Consider the following 18498-nt stretch of genomic DNA (forward strand, 5'->3'; position numbering starts at 1 on the left):
ACACTCTCATACACACGCACACCTCCCGGGCTGGGGATTTCCATTGGTCTGTCTGGACAAGATAACAGTTCTGGAGGAAGGAAAGGAATGAGACCCAGGATAGTGTCAGCCTCCCTGCACTGTGCCCTCACGGTCCCCCAAGCAATGTGGATACGGGAGGCCCAGCGACTTGGATCAGGGCCCCCACCGTGGCAGCCAGAATGAGCTCTGGGTGGGTCGTGGGCACCCCAGGTGGTGGAGAGGAAGTGCCCGGGAAGGAGGGGCTCTCCCTAGACTTTCCCTCTCCTGCAGCTTCCCCTGGATTCCAGGTGCAGAGACGCCTCAGAGACAGAGTCCTGTGAGCAATGGGCACTTTCCACCAAGGTGGGAGGAGCAAGGGGTGTGAGTGAGCATCCCGGGGACAGTGACAGTGAGGAGAGCTGGGGGAGGCGGAAGATGAGGGGCACATGGAGGGGTTTCCCATGGAGATCTTTGGAGCACACACCTCCCCTCTCCCCTCCCCTCCCCCTCCTCTTCTCTCTCTCTCCCCCCTGAAATAAAAACCTTCACTTTTGTGTCGTTTCCAGAAAGAAGTATATTCAGTATTAAACGAAACTTCTCTTTGATTTTAGACCTGATGCATATTTCCTTCGAGGATCACGACTGTGCTGAGTGCCACACTTAAGTGTGCACGTTCCAGCGTCCTGGGCCCTGTCTGGGGTCCGCTGTCAGGCAGTGGCCGGCTGCAGGAGGTGCCCGGGGTCTGCAGTCAGGCCCCAGCTCGGTCTGAACTCTGACCCTGGTCACCCGCACCTCCCCCAGTCCAGTCTCTTGCTGAACAAACAGCAGGGCTTGCGGCAGGATCCCAGGGAGTGTCTAGCGTGCACTTGTCCCCTCGGTGACACCTCTCTACGCCTCTCCGCGGAGCTTGGCGAGGTGGTTTCCCCTGGTGCCTGGCGCCTTTCTGAATCACTTGTTCCTGGAGACCAGGGCTGCGCCAGCTCCCCAGCGCCCTCGGCCTTCCCGGTTGTGTAACCGGGTTTGGGGGGTTGTTCTCCAGCTTTCTCTCCAGCAGCTTTGGGTGGATATTCGGCACAGCGCTCACTTCCTCGGGGTGTTCCCGCGGCGTCTTCCTCCTCTCACGGGACTTATCATCCTGACAGCTTGACGACAGCGACCTGGACTTCCTGGCACCGCTAAATGGCCCTTCACACGTGGCACGTCCCGCGCAGAACCGGCACCTTTTGTCCACTTCACCCATCGCCCCTTCCTCTCCCCCCGGTTCTGCCATAGATCCCCCCGAGGACATCATTCAAATGGAGGCCTGTGGTGTTTCAGCCTCAGAAATGGTCAATTTCCTGGCGTAAAATCCGTTTGCAGTCTCTCAAGCAATTGTCAATGCCTCTTTTAAGTTGTGTTCCCAAAGGTTGTGTTTAAAATTAGCTGGCGGGACTCACCACTTGTCCTTGGGATCTCCCTCAAATGACACAAAATGCAGTGTTGTTTTTTATTGTGTATGTTCTGGGACCCACTTACCCTATTAGAACTTCAGAAAAGCTGCTATTTGTTCACGGCGCAGCATAATACAAGTGATCACAACCCACCGACAAACAATTGAGGAAATACAGATTTCAGATGGACTTTCGGACTTAACGCACGGAGATGTATGGTGAGAGGGAAAGGTGATAAACTCTGATGCCTGAGCTGGTCCTCCTCTTAATAAAACCCCGTCGGTGGTTTAGGATGAAACTCCTGGCTCAGGCTCATTCCCCTCCAGCTATGCTCGCTGCTCACTTCCTCCCACACGTGCTGTTCCTTCTCTCTGAATGCTGTTCCCTCCTCCCCACTCTTTCTGGCCACACAGGCCTCCTTCCTCTGTGGTGAAGCAGTCCCTGACCTCCTGGTGGGCTCACATCCCAGGGTTTCTGCTTTTACAGCACCCCACACCCCCTGTGGTTAGTCTGTGGGACTGGATGTCTGTCTGCGATGCTCCCTCTCCGCACCTGCTCCTGCCCCGGGGAGCTGGCATGGGCCCTGCGGAGGCTGAGCTGCTGAATGAACACAAGTGCTCTGTCAGTTTATCTCAGTGAGTTCACACAATAAACCTGCTCTAGTGTGAGAGTGACTGGGCCACCACCATCCCATTTTATGGATGAGGAAACTGAGGCTTAGGGGAGCAAATCTGTCGTCCAAGGCCAAGGGCTGGTGAGCGGCAGACTCCAAATTCTAAAGCCAGACTCTTCACCATTGAGCTAAAAACTTCCCAACTTTTTCTTCAATGAGATTTGGCTTTGGCCAAGTAATCCAGATAGTCGTCCTAAAATTGACTTCCCTCTGGGCTCCTTGAACCCTGATTGGTAATCCACAGGGCAAACGGGCAACAGAGCCCCTCCAGGCCCTTCCTGGGAGGAAAGGACAGCCCAAGAGCCCAATTCCCCCCTTTCCTACTCAGTTTCCCAGGTGGGGCTCCCTGGGAGGGAGGGGCCAGGGGACCGGCATCCAGCCGCCACCCCTAGAAGTCTTGCGGAGGGCGGGGGAAATGGGCGCCAGTGTCCCGCACAAAGGGGAAGCATGTCCTGTGCCCTCCCACATGCGGGAGGGGTTTCGGCTGCTTCCGCGGAGAAATTCAGCGGATGGATGGACGAAGGAGTGCGTGAATCCTATCGGCCTTGCAGTGACAGCCTCGGTGCTACTTTTAGAGACTGGTTTCCGTGTTAAACGGGATTCTGTCATGAGGTACAACTTATTACAGTCCTTAGCGCTCTTTTATGCTTGAGTGAGAATTAGTATTAACCTGCCCTCCTCCCTAGCTGTATAGAAAACGGGGTGAGGAGACATCTGGGTTCCACGAGGCTGAGGGATCTAAAGTGCCGGGGGGAATGGAAGGACCCCAATACAATCTTCGTCCCATTTGCAATCTCTGCTAGATTGGTCCCACCTCAGTTGAAAGCCTAGTGCCCAAGGGCCTTAAAGAGTTAGAACCACAAAAGGACCAAGTCTGGCTTCAGGATCAACTCACTCCTGCCACTCTCTCCTCTGGGACAGGCCGCACTGAGCAGCCACGCTCCCAACCCGGGGGACATGGACTTTCGTTCCTCCAGGGGCCCCAAGGGGCTCCTATGTGCCCAATTGCCCTCCTCTGAGGTTTGGGTGTCCCCAGGCAGTGTGTCTATGATTGAATGGGCTCTGGGGCGAGAGTGACCAGGCCACCCCTCTGTTATCACGCCTCGTGTCTCTCAGGAGGAGATTTGCTAGAGGGGATTGGGTGACATTCCAGCTGCTCCGCAAGGAGGCGATGAGTGGAGAGTAGAGGAGCCCACCTGTGCCCGGGGCTGAGCCTGAGGGGCAGATGACCAATGACCAGCTGGAGGAGCACCCTCCCCGCAGTCCGGTGCCTCCTGATGCCTCTGGGCTACAAGCCAGTACTTTCCTTGTCTTCACCAACTTGCCGCTCGCTCCTTTAGCTGGTCCCCCCACTCCCTAGGCCCTCTGCTCACTCTCATCATGGGCGAGCCCCAGGGGTGGGCGTGCAGTGGGGAGGGGACTGAGCGGGGACAAGCCCAAGGCGCCAGCCTGTGGACTTTGACAACCTGCTGGGAACCAGCAGCTCTGGAATTTACCTGCCTGCTTACTCACTGACTGGCTACGTAACCGGGGAGCCACCTGTCTGCTCAAGCTCATTCCACAAATGAAAATAGCCCTCCATCTACTTTACGGGAACGTTATGAAACAAATCTAGTATTTTATAACATTGTGAAGTAGCCTGAAATGCCAAGTTGCCACGAAAATGTTGTTAACTGTAATGTTGACTTATGCGAGCCGTCTTGACACACCCAGTAAATGCTCGGGAGGCCAGGGTACCTCCTTCGCATCGCTCCTGTCCCTCTGCGCTCTCCCCAGCCTGGGGGAGCTGCTCTGCTCCCCTCGCCCCGTGCCCGCCCCCAGGAGGGGCCCCCTTACCTGCCCAGCTTCTGCCCTCCTCGGGAGGGCCCATCCACCATTCTCCTCCCTCCCGTCGCTCTGCATGCTCCCGTCTCCCAGCTTCCTGGCTCTCATCAGCATTTACACCTGGCTTATGGGGTCAGCAGAACCCGAATCCCAGCCAATTGTCACAGAAAGAGTAGGTCACATGCTCACAAAGTTTCTGCCCTCGAAGCTCAGCTCAAACCCATTTCCAGTAAAATCAGGAAGATTAGTTGCAGGTCTGTGCGGATCCTCAGGGCTGGAGGGTGAGACAAAGGCCCAGGGCCCACCCTGCAGGGGGGACCTCGATCCTGCAGGACTAGAGTTACCCGCTGGAGCCACTGTGGAGACGTCAAGGAGCCAGGCCACCAGCACATGAATGCAGCTCAGAAAGACAAAGAAATGGGAACTACACAGGGAGACTCAGGCGCGAAAGACGGAGTGAGAACATCTGCAACTGTCTCGTCAGAATGACACAAGAAGATAACAGAGAAAATGACGGGCGCAGAATTTGAAAAAATAGTGGCTGAGAATTTTCTAGAGAGATAGGAGACAGCAGCTCTTAGATCCAGGAAACCAAATGACTCCACAGCTAATAAATACGAAAAAACCCCACCTCTAAACTGCACAGCACGAAAACAAAAAGAAAACTTCTAGTCATAGAATCACCGTCAAACCAGGAAAGAGCAAGGGCGTCTGAGCAACACGTCGGCTCAGCGTTAGAAAAATACTCGGGAGGAATAAAAATTGGGAAGGAAGTAAAGCCACATTCACCCACAGGCAACGCAGTTGTGCATGTCGCGTAGAAAACCCTAAGTGACCCACAAATACAAACAGCTGAAACTAACGTGTAAATTTAGGAAGATTTCATGATGCAAGGTCAGTATTTTAAGTAGTCAACTTTTTCTATATATTAGCAAAGAAAAAATGGAAAATGAACTTTAAAAATGTCATTTACAACAGTAATAAAAAATAAATATGTGGAGATAAATTTAATTCCTCTACACTGAAAAGTGAAAATCAGTGCTGAGAAGAATGTAAAAAGACCTAAATCGCAGGGATGCAGCACATTCGTGGATCAAGATGCACTTGGTAGCAGTAGCATGTGGGGTGTCTCCAAATGCATATATAGATTAAATTCAATCCCAAACAAAATCCCAGCAGCAGAACTTTTATGTAAAAATTTTCAAATTAATATTTTCCATTTAAAATTTGAATTTTAAAGTTTAATGGAAATGCAATGGACCTAGGATAACCAAAAAAATGTTTTGAAAAACAATAACATTGGAGGACTGACTGCTTGATTTCAAGATTTTCTTTATCGCTACACTCTAGACCGAGTGGAATGACCGAAGGACAGACAGATCGATCAGCGGAACAGAACTGAGTCCAGCCATGGACTTGTGCTTATCTGACCAACTGATTTTTGATAAAGGAGCCAATGCTTTTCAATTGGGAGAGAAGAGCCTTGAAGCTGGAACAAACGATTTCCATATCAAAGCCTCACCCTGCCCTAATCACAGTGTCTTTAGGGAGGCAAGGATTTGTTAAGCAGGTCTCAGACAGCCTTAAAAGTGCCCTGGCTGGGTAGAAAATGCAATATCTCAAGTACTTAGAGAATGCAGCTTTCAACCTATTTTATATTCAGTGAAAATATCTTTCAAAAATAAGGGTGAAATACATACATTTTCGGATGAACAAAAACTGAGGGAATTTACCAACAGAGCCCATGAAAGGAAATTTAAAATACATTCTTCATAAAGAAGACAATTTTTCCAGATAGAAGGTTGGAAATGCAAGAAGTAACGGTGAGCAAAGAGAGTGGTCAGTATGTACATCGTACACCCAACAAAACAGCGACTGCATAAATAATGACAAGGGATGTCTGATCTATAGGGCTCTCGGGCAGCAAGTCAAAACCCCACACTGGGTAGGAGTCATGTGGCTGGGGGCAGAGGGATAGCATCAAGTACTCTGAATACCTTGTGTTTGAGAGAAGGTGAAGGCATCCATTGGCAGAACTTTGTGGTGGACTGAATATGGAAACAGTGCCAACCAATTCTTTGCCCATCTGCCCACCCTTTGCCATGCAGCTTTGCAGCTCTTGTCTTAACCAGTGGAGTCTATTTCTCCTCCCCTGGAATCTGGGTGGGCGTCATGACTCCCTCTGACCCATTGGACTTGGCCTAGGCCTCCAGAGGTCTTGCACCCTTGTCTCTCTCTCTCTCTCTCTCTCTCTCTCTCTCTCTCTCTCTCTCTCTCGGGAGCCATCCGGCTGCCCGTAGAATGAGCCCTGGCCAGCCTGCTGAGTCATGAGCATACGTGGCCCAATGATAATGGCCAACAGCCAGCCAACCTTAGGGAAGAGCAGAACCAAACAGACGAGCCCAGCCTGAGTTTTGACCTGCAGACTCTTAGGCTGAATAAATGATTATTGCTTGAAGGCACCAAGAATTGGGGATGTTTGTTATGCAGAAATAACTCACTGACACACCTGGGCTAAGTAATTAAAATATCTGTGTCTGGGGATGAGCATTATAATAGTATCCTCCACAACAGACACAGGTTCATCCTCAAAGCCCTCCAGGGCTCTTTCAGCAACAGACTCAGATCAGAGTTTCTTCCAGGCTGATTGCATGGTCCTGGAGGACATTTCCCCCCACCCATGCTCTATGAGCCTCAAGCAAGTGAGGATATTAAAATGGTCCTTCTAGAACTCCCTGAGGGTTAAATTCCTTCCAGACATCACCTCAAAACACCTCTGAAACAGTGCCTTTGTGTAGAGTTTCTTAAAGTTAGAAACGACCTGCTGGTCCATGGGCTGGATGAGAGAAGCTGTGTTAGGTGGCAAGACCCTAACAGGGAAGAAGCTGTACTCCTTCACCAGCTCGGCTCCAAGCCTGGAGCATGGCGAGGAGCCTTGTCCACTACAAGAAGTGCCCTGAGTGGCAATTGTTTTTCCTGGAGGTATTTCTTCACAGTTGGAGCAAACACTTCATGAATCCACTCAATAAAAAATTGTCTGGTTACCCAAGCTTTGCTGTTAGCCCTCCACATCTCATTCAACTTGTCTATTTTTTTAAAATATATGTTTATTGATTTCAGAGAGAGGAAAGGAGAGGGAGAGAGAGAGGTAGAAACACCAATGATGAGAGAGTCATGGATCAGCTGCCTCCTGCACGCCCCCCACTGGGGATCCAGCCCGCAACCCGGGCATGTGCCCTGACCGTGAATCCAACAGCGATCTTCTGGATCCTAGGTCGATGCTCAACCGCTGAGCCACGCTGGTCGGGCCAATTTGTCTTCCATGACATTATTTTTCTGGAAAACGAGTGGGTTTTCAGAATGGTAGATGAGCAGAGGCTGCCATCTAAAGTCCCCACTCACGTCCCCACACAGCGGTAAGGCAGCCGGTCCTCACACGACTTCCCCTCCTGTGTGATGCAGGTCCTCTGGCGTTTTCCTCCAGAAGAGGCCTGGGGAACCAATCCCTCGCCCTCTATGTGTTCTTGAAATTGTCACGAAAGCAGCAGCAGCTGCTTTGCTGGAGCCGCAGCCTCCCCGGGCCTCACTGCACTGCGAATGCCACTTCTTTCCTTAAATTTCTCGAACCCCCCACTAGCCTTAAACGAATCACTTTCAGCACTCGTTCCAGGGGTGTCTCTCAGGAGGTCAGAATCGGCATCTTCGCTTTTTCACATATCGCTGCCTCTGAAATGCTGTCACCGGCTACCTGCTTTCCGTTTATCCAAACCGGCAACGGTTTTCCTCCCTCTCCGGTTGCCTCTGGTCGTTGTTTCGTGAGCACGTTCACACCCTTAGCGACATCGGCGCCCTCGATGGCCTCTTCATGGTTTAAAGTTGCGCTAATCGTGGATTTCGCCTCGCCATACTCGGCAGCCAGCTCAGACGCGCTTACGCCTCTGCCGTGCTTTGCAGTTATTTCTTTTTTAAGCTCTATAATTGTTCGCAGCTCTCCTTTTCACTTTGCTGCTGTCACTAACCTTCTTAGGATCCACGGTGACTTACTGTACGTATTTAATAACAGTAAGCAGGGACAAAAGCTTAGCTGCAGTCCCCTGGAGGGCTGGGTTTGGCCCTCCTTGCTCCCGGGGCGGGGCCCACGGGCTCCCGACTCGGAGCTGCGGGGTCATGAAGACCCGAACCCTGGCAGGTCCCGGCCCCGCTCCCGCCCTCTCGCCGCCTCCCGCCTCCTCTCCCTGAAGGAGCCGCCGCCCGCCAGGGCAGCAACCGGCGCTGCGCGGATCTCTGATCTCCATCCGGGCCCAGGCCTTCATCTCTACCCTTTTACCACCTTGTTGGGGCTACAGCTCCTTGCAACAGTTTAAAAATACATTCTCTCCAGCTTATAGGTCTTTTCACTGGGATCATTGCTCCATTCCATCTGTTCGGTCCAAATAGCTAGTCGTGGGACTCCCTTGAGACCCCGGCGAGTGAACATGAGCTGTCACATGCGCTCTCTTCGGTAACACAGCCCTGCGAGTCTTGGTCAAATAGTGCTCCGCGCTTCCCACTTATATCCCAGGTCACGATCCACCGGCGCTCACTCTCACGAACTCAAGGCCAAAGTGTTATGACTCACACGGCAACAGTCCTGTGCGTCTTCTTTGCCACCCGCTCAAGATCACTCTCAGTAACATCTCAGGGCCCACGGGTGCTGAGGCCTCGGATGCCCCAAGAGCAAACAGACCAGCAGGCTCCCTAGGCGGCTAGAAGCCAGAGGGCCGCCCGCCTTTGATGGGAGGCACTGAGGCCAGGCTGGGACACCCGGCAGGGGTGTGGGAGGCGTGGAGGAACTCCCGGGACGGTCTCCTTTGGGTCTAGGTGGAGGACGGCCGCCTTGAGAGGGACAGAAGGAGCGGCCCTGTGGGCAGGAGGGAGAAAAGCAGGACAGCTGTGACCAGAGCCGGCCTCTCGTTCCATGTCTGTGGAGTGGGAGACTGCGCTCGGGTCCCCAAGGACTCAGGTCCGTCCCCCTGCCTCCCTGCTGTGCCGACATTGACCCAGTAACCCCTTCCTGGACGGGCTTTCCTTCCCTGTGACTCAGCCAGGTTCGGACCAGACAAAACACACGTTTGCCACTTGGGGAGGAAGAAGGGTGGAGGCAGAGGGCATAGGCCCTGGGTCTCCCGGGTGAGTCAGGGCGAGCTGGGGCTGATGACATCGCTGGAACCGCTGGGAAAGCCCCTCGGCCAGGCCTGCCCGGACGGCTTCCTCCACACCCCGGTCAACAGAGAGCAGTGAGCCCTCTCTCGGTCTCTTTCTCCCTCTCTCAGTGCCCGCCCGTCTCTGTTTCTCTCCGGCTTTGTGATGGTGACCAGGTGATGCTCCACCGGGGAACCAGCACAAGCAGCCAAACCGCCCAAACAAACAGCCGTGCTGGGCAGTTGTCCGAGGGCCAGCGGCCCATGTGTAGTTTCCGGGCAGGGAGAGGGCAGTGTGGTGCCCGCCCGTGACCCACTCGGCCTCTCTCTGGAGGGCCACCCAGCTCTGCTGTGCTGATTACTTATCTTCGCCTTCCCAGGGTTGAAAGGCTCACAGACATCCTCATGCGTGACGATAAAAATGGAGCCAGGGAGGGGAGCGAGATAGCAGGAGAGAGAGGATGTCAGGGCTGTGGTCAGTCCCTGGGCCCCCACCCTAGAGGGACTGCCACCTGACTTCGAGGAGACCGGGGACCGGTGTCCACTCTGTAACCACTGCGGCAAAAAAACACGGCATTTCCACATGACCTCGATTCTCTCTGTGTCAGAGCTATTTTTCCAGCCTCCCCATGGCCTCAATTCTTGGGGGTCCCTTACCCCAGGGAGCAGGCCAGTCCTCGGTTTCAGAACCTAGACCCTCAAACAGGATCAGGGGTCAGGAGCCAGAGCCTGGGATGATGGAGACAAGTGGTGAAGGCCGGAGCTGGCACCCCCGAGTTGGGGGACATGGGGCAGGGAGGGCCGTGGAGGTGCCAGAGGCATCGGGGACTGGTGCTGGGACCCAGGGGCTGCTTGCCCTGTGGGAGGCCCCAGGCTGACCTGGGCAGAACCCATCGTGCAGACTCACTCGAATGGGGGGATCCCAGTCCACCCCCGGGAGATGCTGCACAGTCCCTGTCAGACCCTTTCCAGCTCCCACGGCCCAGCCACAGGGGACCAGGAGCTGAGCCCGGGTTAACTTGAATAAGGGAGCGAAGAACTACCATTCTCTTTGTTCCTGTCACACATCTCATGTTCTGTGCTCTGTTTGTTTGACTTAGTGATGTGCTGGGACCTCCCTTGTCCCCAGAGCTTGAGCTCGGGGCCCAGTCTCCCTCTCATCAACAACAGTGGGATAGAGACCCCAGGTCCTTCCCCCAGTCTGAGCAGCAATTTCCTCACAGGTATGACAAGCAGAGGACATGGCCGTCCCTGCCCTGTGGGGCTGGAACAAGCTGTGAACAGGGTGGTGCTGAGGAAGCTGCCAGCCTGTTCTCTGCCAGGACGAGTGGTCAGGGGGCTGAGACGGCCTCATGGCCCACAGAAGTGCTATTACTACAGGAGCGTCTCCTCTAACAGGGAGGGTTCACAAAAGTGTCCTGGGGCAGGGTCTATGGACCTGGAGATGCCACCTGGAGACACAGCCGATGGGCAGCAGTCCTGTGTGGGACTCTGGCCACAGGCAGGCCCTGTTTGGGGGATATGTGCAGGTGTGAACTGGAGATTTGGGGGGCTGCTGACAGAGCTCTTTACCTAAGATAAGCTATGACCCCATTTCCCTCCAGTGTGGGTGGGGATCATAACAGAGCTGGTGGCCTGGGTGAGCCCAGGGCAGTGCCTGGCACGTCCCCAGGGCACTGGAGTCAATGTTTGCCTTTCTTTGTCCCATGATTTTTACAAACAATAGACACCCCTGATATTCACGTGTGCACATCAGGGATGGAAGTGGGTCAGGGAAGCTGGATCCAGAATGATGTTGTTACGGGGGGCATTGGGCTTCCCCGCTGACTATGGTTAGAGAACCATGTGCCTGAACTGAGAACTCCGCGCCTAGCTGGCTCAGGCAGGGTGGGCCCCGCCAGGAGTGAGCACCCACGGACCCTCTTCGCACCAAGGCAATCTCCAGGAGAGCAGGCCCTCTCTCCCTTTTGCTGACGAGAGTGCCATGCTCAGCTCCAACACATGGAGTTCTCCAGGTCACCTGAAGAGATTTCATACTGCTGAAATGCACCAGATCCTCAGCTCTTTAAGGTTAAAATTCTGACCTGGCCACATGACACTTCTCGCAGACAGGGCACTTCTGGCTAGGGCTTCTGGGAAAACTGTCTTTGAAACAGGTACTATCCTTCTTCCCTTTATTTTTCCATCCTTAAAACACAGAAGCAATGCCCGGAGCCTCAGCAGCTACCTTGTGATCATGAAGCAACAATCTAGGGGATGGAAGCCAACCCTAGGTAAGGTAGAGTTGAGAGATGGAAAGAGCAAGGGTCCCTGGTGGCATCACTGGACCACCACCCTAATGTGGGGCCTGGGTTAGTCAGGGTGCATGTGATTTGCAAGTGAATGCTCCTGGGACGTCCTGGAGTTTCATGGGAGGCTTTATCGTGTGATCAGAATTTCCCTGGGTCGAGGAGGGCATTTTAGCTGGTCACTGGTGTGCTGCTCCAGATAAGAACTTTGAAGGCACATGATAAGGACACTGACAGGGCCCCCTGGACAATGGTCACCCGCTGAGGTCGTGTTGCAAGGTTTCGTATGTCCCCAGAGCCCTTTGCCTGGGACCGTGTGCAGTGGGGTGATCACCAAGTTCTGTGGAGGCCACGGAAGAGCTGAGCAACAGAGGCAGCATCTCAGCCTCTCTGGTCTTGTTTTTGTTTGTTTGATTTTCTTTTGTTTTACTATAAATTAGCTTTTCCTCTGGATCTAACCTTCTCTACACCTAGTTCAGGGGGAGAAGATGGCCAGTCAACGGAGGACTGAAGGGGAGAGAGATTTCATTGGAAAATCTTTTCCAGCTCTGATAAGATAATCATGTTGGGGGTGAGTGGGGAGGTTTTTCCACCTAAAACAGAACTGGATTTTTTTTTTTAATCAGAGAAGTGTTTTGTTTTCTCTTCCTGTTTCATAAGTATAACGTGTTGGCATGAACTCAGTCATCCTGAACCCAAATATTTACATTCCAGGTGAGTTAGTCTTGCTCTCATGACTGCTGGGCCAGTTCAGGTGACAGCCTGGAAGGGACGAATGCCCTGCCCTCTTGCAGAAGGCTGGGGCTCCACGGAGTGGTCACATAAAGCCTTTTACCTGCTTGCCCAGTGAGCCTCCTGATAAATTAAAGCGATTTCATTCCATGGCCACTCTACAAACACTCAGCCTCTGGCCAGACCCACCCAGCTGCATTCCGTGGACTGACCAGACAGCAGGACACGGGTCACGGGTCGCACATGAAGAGCCCTCCTGCCTCCCTCAGGAAGGGCTGTCGGGGCTTCTTACAGGGCAGCCAGAGAAATGGAGCCCCATCTCCACTGGAAGGAGGGGCGCCAAGGACTTGGGGGCACAGTGCACACCCAGGCTAGATCCCTGCTCTGTCCTTCCCACCCCGGGTTCTTATTTCCATGACCGCTGTAGACAGCCTTGACTGCTCATAGCACATTTGGGGGGCAAGAGGTGGAAGAGAGAGGCTCTTCATCTCCCTAACAACAGAGAACCACACTGACACCCCGCCACCCCGTCCAGGCAGCCCCGTCGGGCTGCGGCCATCCCGTTAACGTGGTACCTCTGGCTCGAGGCATGGTGCTCACATACTGTAGTTGCTCAAGGCTTGTTTCACTGAGATATTCCTTTTCTATTCGAAATAAGGACATACTTTTGGCTTTGAAGGAAAGGGCTCTTTTTTTGCTTTTGAAACCCAAAAGGAGATCTGGTGATGCTACAGTAATTTAGGCAGCTTGAGGCATTCAGATAATTCACATCACAAGGTGTCTGATGTCCATTCACAGCTGGCCATTTTGGGGCAAAGTCCTAAAGAATACACACAAGTCCCAGACAGGCCGTATCTGATCAAGTTTCAGCTCCCATCCACGGTGAGACCCTCCATTATTTTACATACCTCTCAGCAAAAGTAGCAGTTGTCAACTGAACTAGGACATGCCATCTTTTGGAAGATGTTTCCCCATTTTAGAGATGTTAAGATGTGGTTTTGAGCCATTGACCAAAAAAAAAAAAAAAAACCACAGGAGGAAATAGTTACAACTTGTACCACAGAAAAGGTGTCCCTAATATTTAAATGCTGCCAAAAATCAGGGAAGAAAAAGACCAACAAATCCCTTTTTCTCATGGGCAAGGGGTATGAACAGCAGGTCACAGAAAAAGAAATGCAATTGGCCTTGAACGTACAAAAAGGTGCTCAAACTCACAGAGAGAAAGGTACATTTTTAAGAAAGAGATTCTATTTCCTGGCTATCAGATTGATAAAAAGCCAAAGCTTTTGGACACAGTCAGCTGGGAGACTGTCCAGAAGGCACTCACTCCCACTCCCTGCAGGAAGGCAAAATGGAACTAGCAATCCGGAGGGGAGTCTGAGACTGTCCGCCAAACTGACATCATGACTCGGTGACAAATAATAAATAATAAAATAAATTCTAGGAATTCATCCCAAAGATACACTGTCAAATTATTAAATGATGCCTGTCAATGACACCCGCCCATTGCAGCATTATTCTGAACAACAAAACACTGGAGGGAAAATAACCGTCCATCAGCAGGAGACGAGTGGAGTAAGCCAGCGGAGGTCATGTGCGGAGCACTGTGCAGTTATAGAAAGGGGGGGCGGGTCTCGGTAACCACTACAGAGTGGTCCAGGGTACATGGGTAAGTGAGAAACGCAAGGTGCTGACCAGTGCATGTGATATACCATCCTTGGTGTAAGAAAAGGGAATCATACACACATATTTTTGGCTATACTGAAAAAACAATGGAAAAATAAACCAAAACTTAATAAAGCTATTACCATCAGGGGGACTAAGAAAACAGGAGGGGAAGGCACTGGGATGAAAGCCAAGCCTCTGAATGGACCTGGCTGGGGAGCTGTAGGAGGTGATTTTCAGAACATAGAATGCCTGGGGCAAAGGGGCGGGGTTGTGATGGGCAGCCTACAGATTCCTGCCAGCAGTGTGCTGGAGCTAGCTGAAGCTGACTTGTACTAGCTTGAATATTAAATACTCAAGAATTTTGTAAGCTGGTTGTTAAACTATTGGTAACTTTATACTGGATTCAATCAGGATGTTCCAGTCTGAGGACTGGCTCAGCTCCAGGAACTGGGCAAAGGATCAAGATCTCTATTGTGGAGACTGCCCTCCCTTCTCTGGTCATGAAGGCTTGACTTCTGTTTGTTTGTTTTTAGAGTTTGAAGAGTATGCAAGTGATGTGTTAACCTCCCCCAAAAAGGCTGTTATTTGTAGTGTCTGCCAATTTCTTTGGTGTAAATGTTCCCACCCCAGAAAGAAGAACACTGCAATCAAGACGAGTGTATGTAGTAATGCTTCTCCCAGCCCTTCCCCTTCCAGAATTCATGTACAAAAATCAACACTCTTTCATGATAAAAACACTCAACGAACTAGGACTAGAAAGGAACTTTCTTAACACAATAGAGGGCATTATGAAAAACCTACAGGTAACATCATGCTCAATGGTGAAAGACCAAAAGCTTTTTCCTTAAGATCAGGAACAAGGCAAGGATGACCACTCTCACCACTTCTATTAAACATTGTACTAGAAGTCCTAGCCTGAGAAATTAGACAAGAAAAAGAAATAAAAGTCATCCACATTAGAAAGGAAAAAATAAAACTTACCACAAAGTCACAGTAATCAAAACAGTGGTACTGGCATGAGGATAGATGTATAGATCAAGGGAAAAAATTGAGAGTCTAGAAATAAACTTATACACTTATGGTCAATTGATTTTCAACTAGGGTTTCAAGATCATTCAATGGGGAAAGAATAGTCTCTTCAACTAATGGTGCTGGGACAACTGGATATTCATATGCAAAAGAATAAAGTTGAACCCTATATCACACCACATATAAAAATTAACTCAAAATGGATAAGACCTGATATAAGAGCTAAAGCTATAAACCTCTTAGAAGAAAACATAGGGTTAAATCTGCATTGTTTCTAGATAGGACACCAAAAGAAAATATAGATAAATTAGACTTCATAAATATTATAATGTTTTATGTATCAGAGGATACCATCAACAGAGTAAAACACAACCCACAGAATGGGAGAAAATATTTGCAAATCATAATTCTGATAAAGGTCTAGTATCCAGCATGCATAAAGAACACCTATAACTCAATAATGGAAAGACAAATAACCCAATTAAAAATGGGCAAAGCACTTTGATAGACATTTATCCAAAAAAGATATACAAATGGCCAACAAGCACATGAAAGGAAACCCAATATCATTGGTTATTAGGTAATGCAAATCAAAATCACGATGAGATGTCACTTTATACATTGCTGGTGGAAATGTAAAATGATGCTGCTGTTACAGAAAACAGTCCGACAGTTCCTCAAAAGTTAGACATAGAGCTACCATATGACCTAGCAATTCTACTTCTAAGTGTATACCCAAGAGAATTGAAAAAGGTGTTCAAACAAAAGATTGTATAAAAATGTCCATAGCATAATTATTCACATTAGTCAAAAAGTGGAAACAACTCAGGTGTCTATTAACTACTGAATGGTTAAGTAAAAGGTGGTATGTCCATACAATGGAATATTATTCAGCTGTAAAAAGGAGTGAAGCACTGACACCTGCTACAACAGGATGAACACTGAAAAATTTATGCTCAGTGAAATATTCCAGACACAAAAGACCACATATTACATGATTTCTTTTCCATGAAATGTGCAGAATGGGCAAATCCACTGAGACTGAAAACAAAGTAGTGATTGACTGGGACAGGAAAGGACTGCTTAATAACAAAGGATTTCCTTTGTAGTGATGAGAACGTTCTGGAACTAGAGAGTGGTAATGGTTGCAAAACATTGACTGTACTGAATGTCCCTGAATTTTACATTTATAAATGGTTAAAACGGTAAGTTTCATACTATGTGTTATCACACGTCCATGAAAAACACACCGAAGGGTTCCTGAGAGTGAAGCCCCACACTCAGCAGCACTGAACATGACCAGTGTTGTAAATCTTGCAGGTGGGACAGCTATGTATGAATTTGAGGAATTTTAATCATTAATTAGGTCAAGTAGCTTTTCAGATGCTTAAGGAAATTCGAATGTTTGGATTTTGTATTTGGTTGTTTCATCTTATTCTGTTTGGGTGGCAAGGACTTTTTCATTTCCGTGCTAACCTTCCATCCATCGTGCATCTTGCAAATATTTGCTGGCAGTTTGAGAGCTTCAACTTGTATACCAAAAAGATTCCCTTTGGGTTTATTTGTTTGTTTGTTTTAAATATGTCTTTATTGATTTCAGAGAGGAAGGAAGAGGAAGAGAGAGAGAGAAACATCGATGATGAGAGAATCATTGACCAGATGCCTCCTACACGCCCCCTGCTGGGGATCGAGCCCCCAACACGGGCATGTGCCCTGACCGGGAATTGAACCGCGATCTCCTGGATCCTAGGTCGATGCTCAATCGCTGAGCCATGCCAGCTGGGCCCCTTTGGATTTTGATTGAAATTATGCCAATGATGGCCTGACCAGGAAGAGTGGACTATATAGCCCTGAGTATCTTGCCTTTGACTACCTCAGGTCCCCAGTGGACATACATTGTGTGTGGTTTTGGTCACATTTTTTCTATTTTGTTCACTTCTGACCCCTTTAGTAGTCCTCTCAGGAGCTTTGTGACTTGGCTGTGATGGTCCTGGTGTCCTTCCCACGGTCTTCTCACATGGGTGTGGCTGGTGTGACAGAGGGTTGTTAGTGGCCATGAATTTATCTCATACCCTGTCCCTCCGGGAATGTGATGTCTGAGCCTGTGGCAGTCACTGGGCAAAAACTTGCCTCTTATTTTTCACACGTTTTCTGGAGCCAAAAAAAGAACAGATGGGAAAACAGAGTCCTGCAACATACTCACAACTCTAATGAGTAAAACCTAATTATAGAAAATACACCAGCACTAATGAGGGTTCTCCTGAAACCAGTCCAAACACCAACGAGGAAGAGAGGGCGTGGGAGCCTCCTGCTGGGGCAACGCATACACACCCCGGGGGGTATAAAAGCCGACAGACCAAGCACCTCACACACTCACACTCACACACTCACTCACTCCTCCCAGCTCACCGGCACCCCACCGCCCACCATGGCCGCGTCCACCCTGTCCGTCTGCTCCAGCGACCTGAGCTATGACAGCTGTGCCTGCCTGCCCGGGTCCTGCGACTCTTGCACCAGCTCCTCCTGGCAGGTGGACGACTGTCCAGAGAGCTGCTGTGAGCCCTCCTGCTGTGCCCCCAGCTGCTGCCAGCCCTCCTGCTGTGTCCCCAGCTGCTGCCAGCCCTCCTGCTGTGTCCCCAGCTGCTGCCAGCCCTCCTGCTGCACCTCTGCCCCCTGCCAACAGGCCTGCTGTGTGTCTGTCAGTTGCAGGCCTGTCTGCTGCACCTCTGTCTGCTGCAAGCCTGTGTGCTGCACCCCTGCCTGCTGCAAGCCTGTCTGCTGCACCTCTGTCTGCTGCAAGCCTGTGTGCTGCACCCCTGTCTGCTGCACCCCTGCCTGCTGCACCCCTGCCTGCTGTACCCCTGCCTGCTGCGCGCCTGTCTGCTCTGGGGCCGGCCCCTGCTCATCCTCCTCACCCTGCTGCAGACCCTCCTCCTGCGTGTCCCTCATCTGCCGCCCCGCGTGCAGGCCCGCCTGCTGCGTGCCCATCTCCTCCTGCTGTGCCCCCTCCTCCTCCTGCCAGCCCAGCTGCTGCCGCCCGGCCTCGTGCGTGTCCCTGCTCTGCAGCCCCGTGTGCTCCCGCCCAGCCTGCTGTGTCCCCATCTCGGCCCAGAAGTCCTGCTGCTGACCAGCTCCGTCCTCTGCCTCTCAGCTGCTGTCCTTGCTCCTGAGCCCAGTTCTCCTCTCCCTGGAGCCCCCAGAGCCCCTCTGCTGGTGCCAGGACCTCCCCTCTTGCACTGGTTGTCACCGTGGCTGCCTGGTGCAGTTCTGAACATGCCCCCATCCCTTCTTGTTCTGAACATGCCCCCGTCCCCTCACCAATCCCTCACTGGGGGTGGACTTGGGGCCCCAGGAGCCTCCTCTGCAGGACTGGTTGCTTGCTTCCCATGTGACAAAGGCCAATGGTTATAATCAATAAAATGTCTGTGCCGGGAAATCCGTGTCTGTTCTCCGTCACCCTGAGCCCCCTCGGCCACTCCACTCCCGGGCTGTGGTGCTCCGTCTGGTAGAAGCCAGGCGGTAAAGACACGTTCTCTAGTCCAAGTTCAGGGCAGCTGAGCCACAAGACCTGAAGGGACGCCATCTGCACGCTCATTTCCCTTCCCGACCCCAGCGGCCACCCTCCCCACAGGGACAGGGCTCCAAGGCCCGGCCCAGGAGGCACAGGCCCTGAG

General features: G+C 51.3%; 1 protein-coding gene across 3 annotated transcripts; it reads left to right on the forward strand.

Moving 5' to 3' along the window:
- The first annotated feature begins 17252 nt into the window (after nucleotides 1–17252).
- LOC107543601 (uncharacterized) lies at nucleotides 17253–17951 on the forward strand. 3 transcript variants are annotated; one of them, XM_087817935.1, is made up of 2 exons: nucleotides 17253–17785; nucleotides 17891–17951. In XM_087817935.1, the coding sequence occupies exons 1-2, from the start codon at nucleotides 17253–17255 to the stop codon at nucleotides 17949–17951; spliced, it is 594 nt and encodes a 197-aa protein (XP_087674061.1). The 3 variants fall into 3 exon arrangements, with proteins under 3 accessions (XP_087674061.1, XP_087674062.1, XP_087674060.1); XM_087817936.1 differs by having other exon boundaries at nucleotides 17253–17563; nucleotides 17750–17951; XM_087817934.1 differs by having other exon boundaries at nucleotides 17253–17473; nucleotides 17534–17951.
- The last annotated feature ends 547 nt before the right edge of the window (nucleotides 17952–18498 follow it).

This window comes from Miniopterus natalensis, chromosome 6 (genome assembly GCF_054644295.1).
Source record: "Miniopterus natalensis isolate mMinNat1 chromosome 6, mMinNat1.hap1, whole genome shotgun sequence".
Taxonomy (NCBI): domain Eukaryota; kingdom Metazoa; phylum Chordata; class Mammalia; order Chiroptera; family Miniopteridae; genus Miniopterus; species Miniopterus natalensis.

Excerpts from the sequence above, each read along its gene's own strand:
- LOC107543601 (XM_087817934.1), top strand. The coding sequence starts at position 17,253 with ATGGCCGCGTCCACCCTGTCCGTCTGCTCCAGCGACCTGAGCTATGAC. Across the intron at positions 17,474-17,533 it reads TGTGTCCCCAGCTGCTGCCA|GCCTGTCTGCTGCACCTCTG; the intron begins GCCCTCCTGCTG and ends TGTCAGTTGCAG.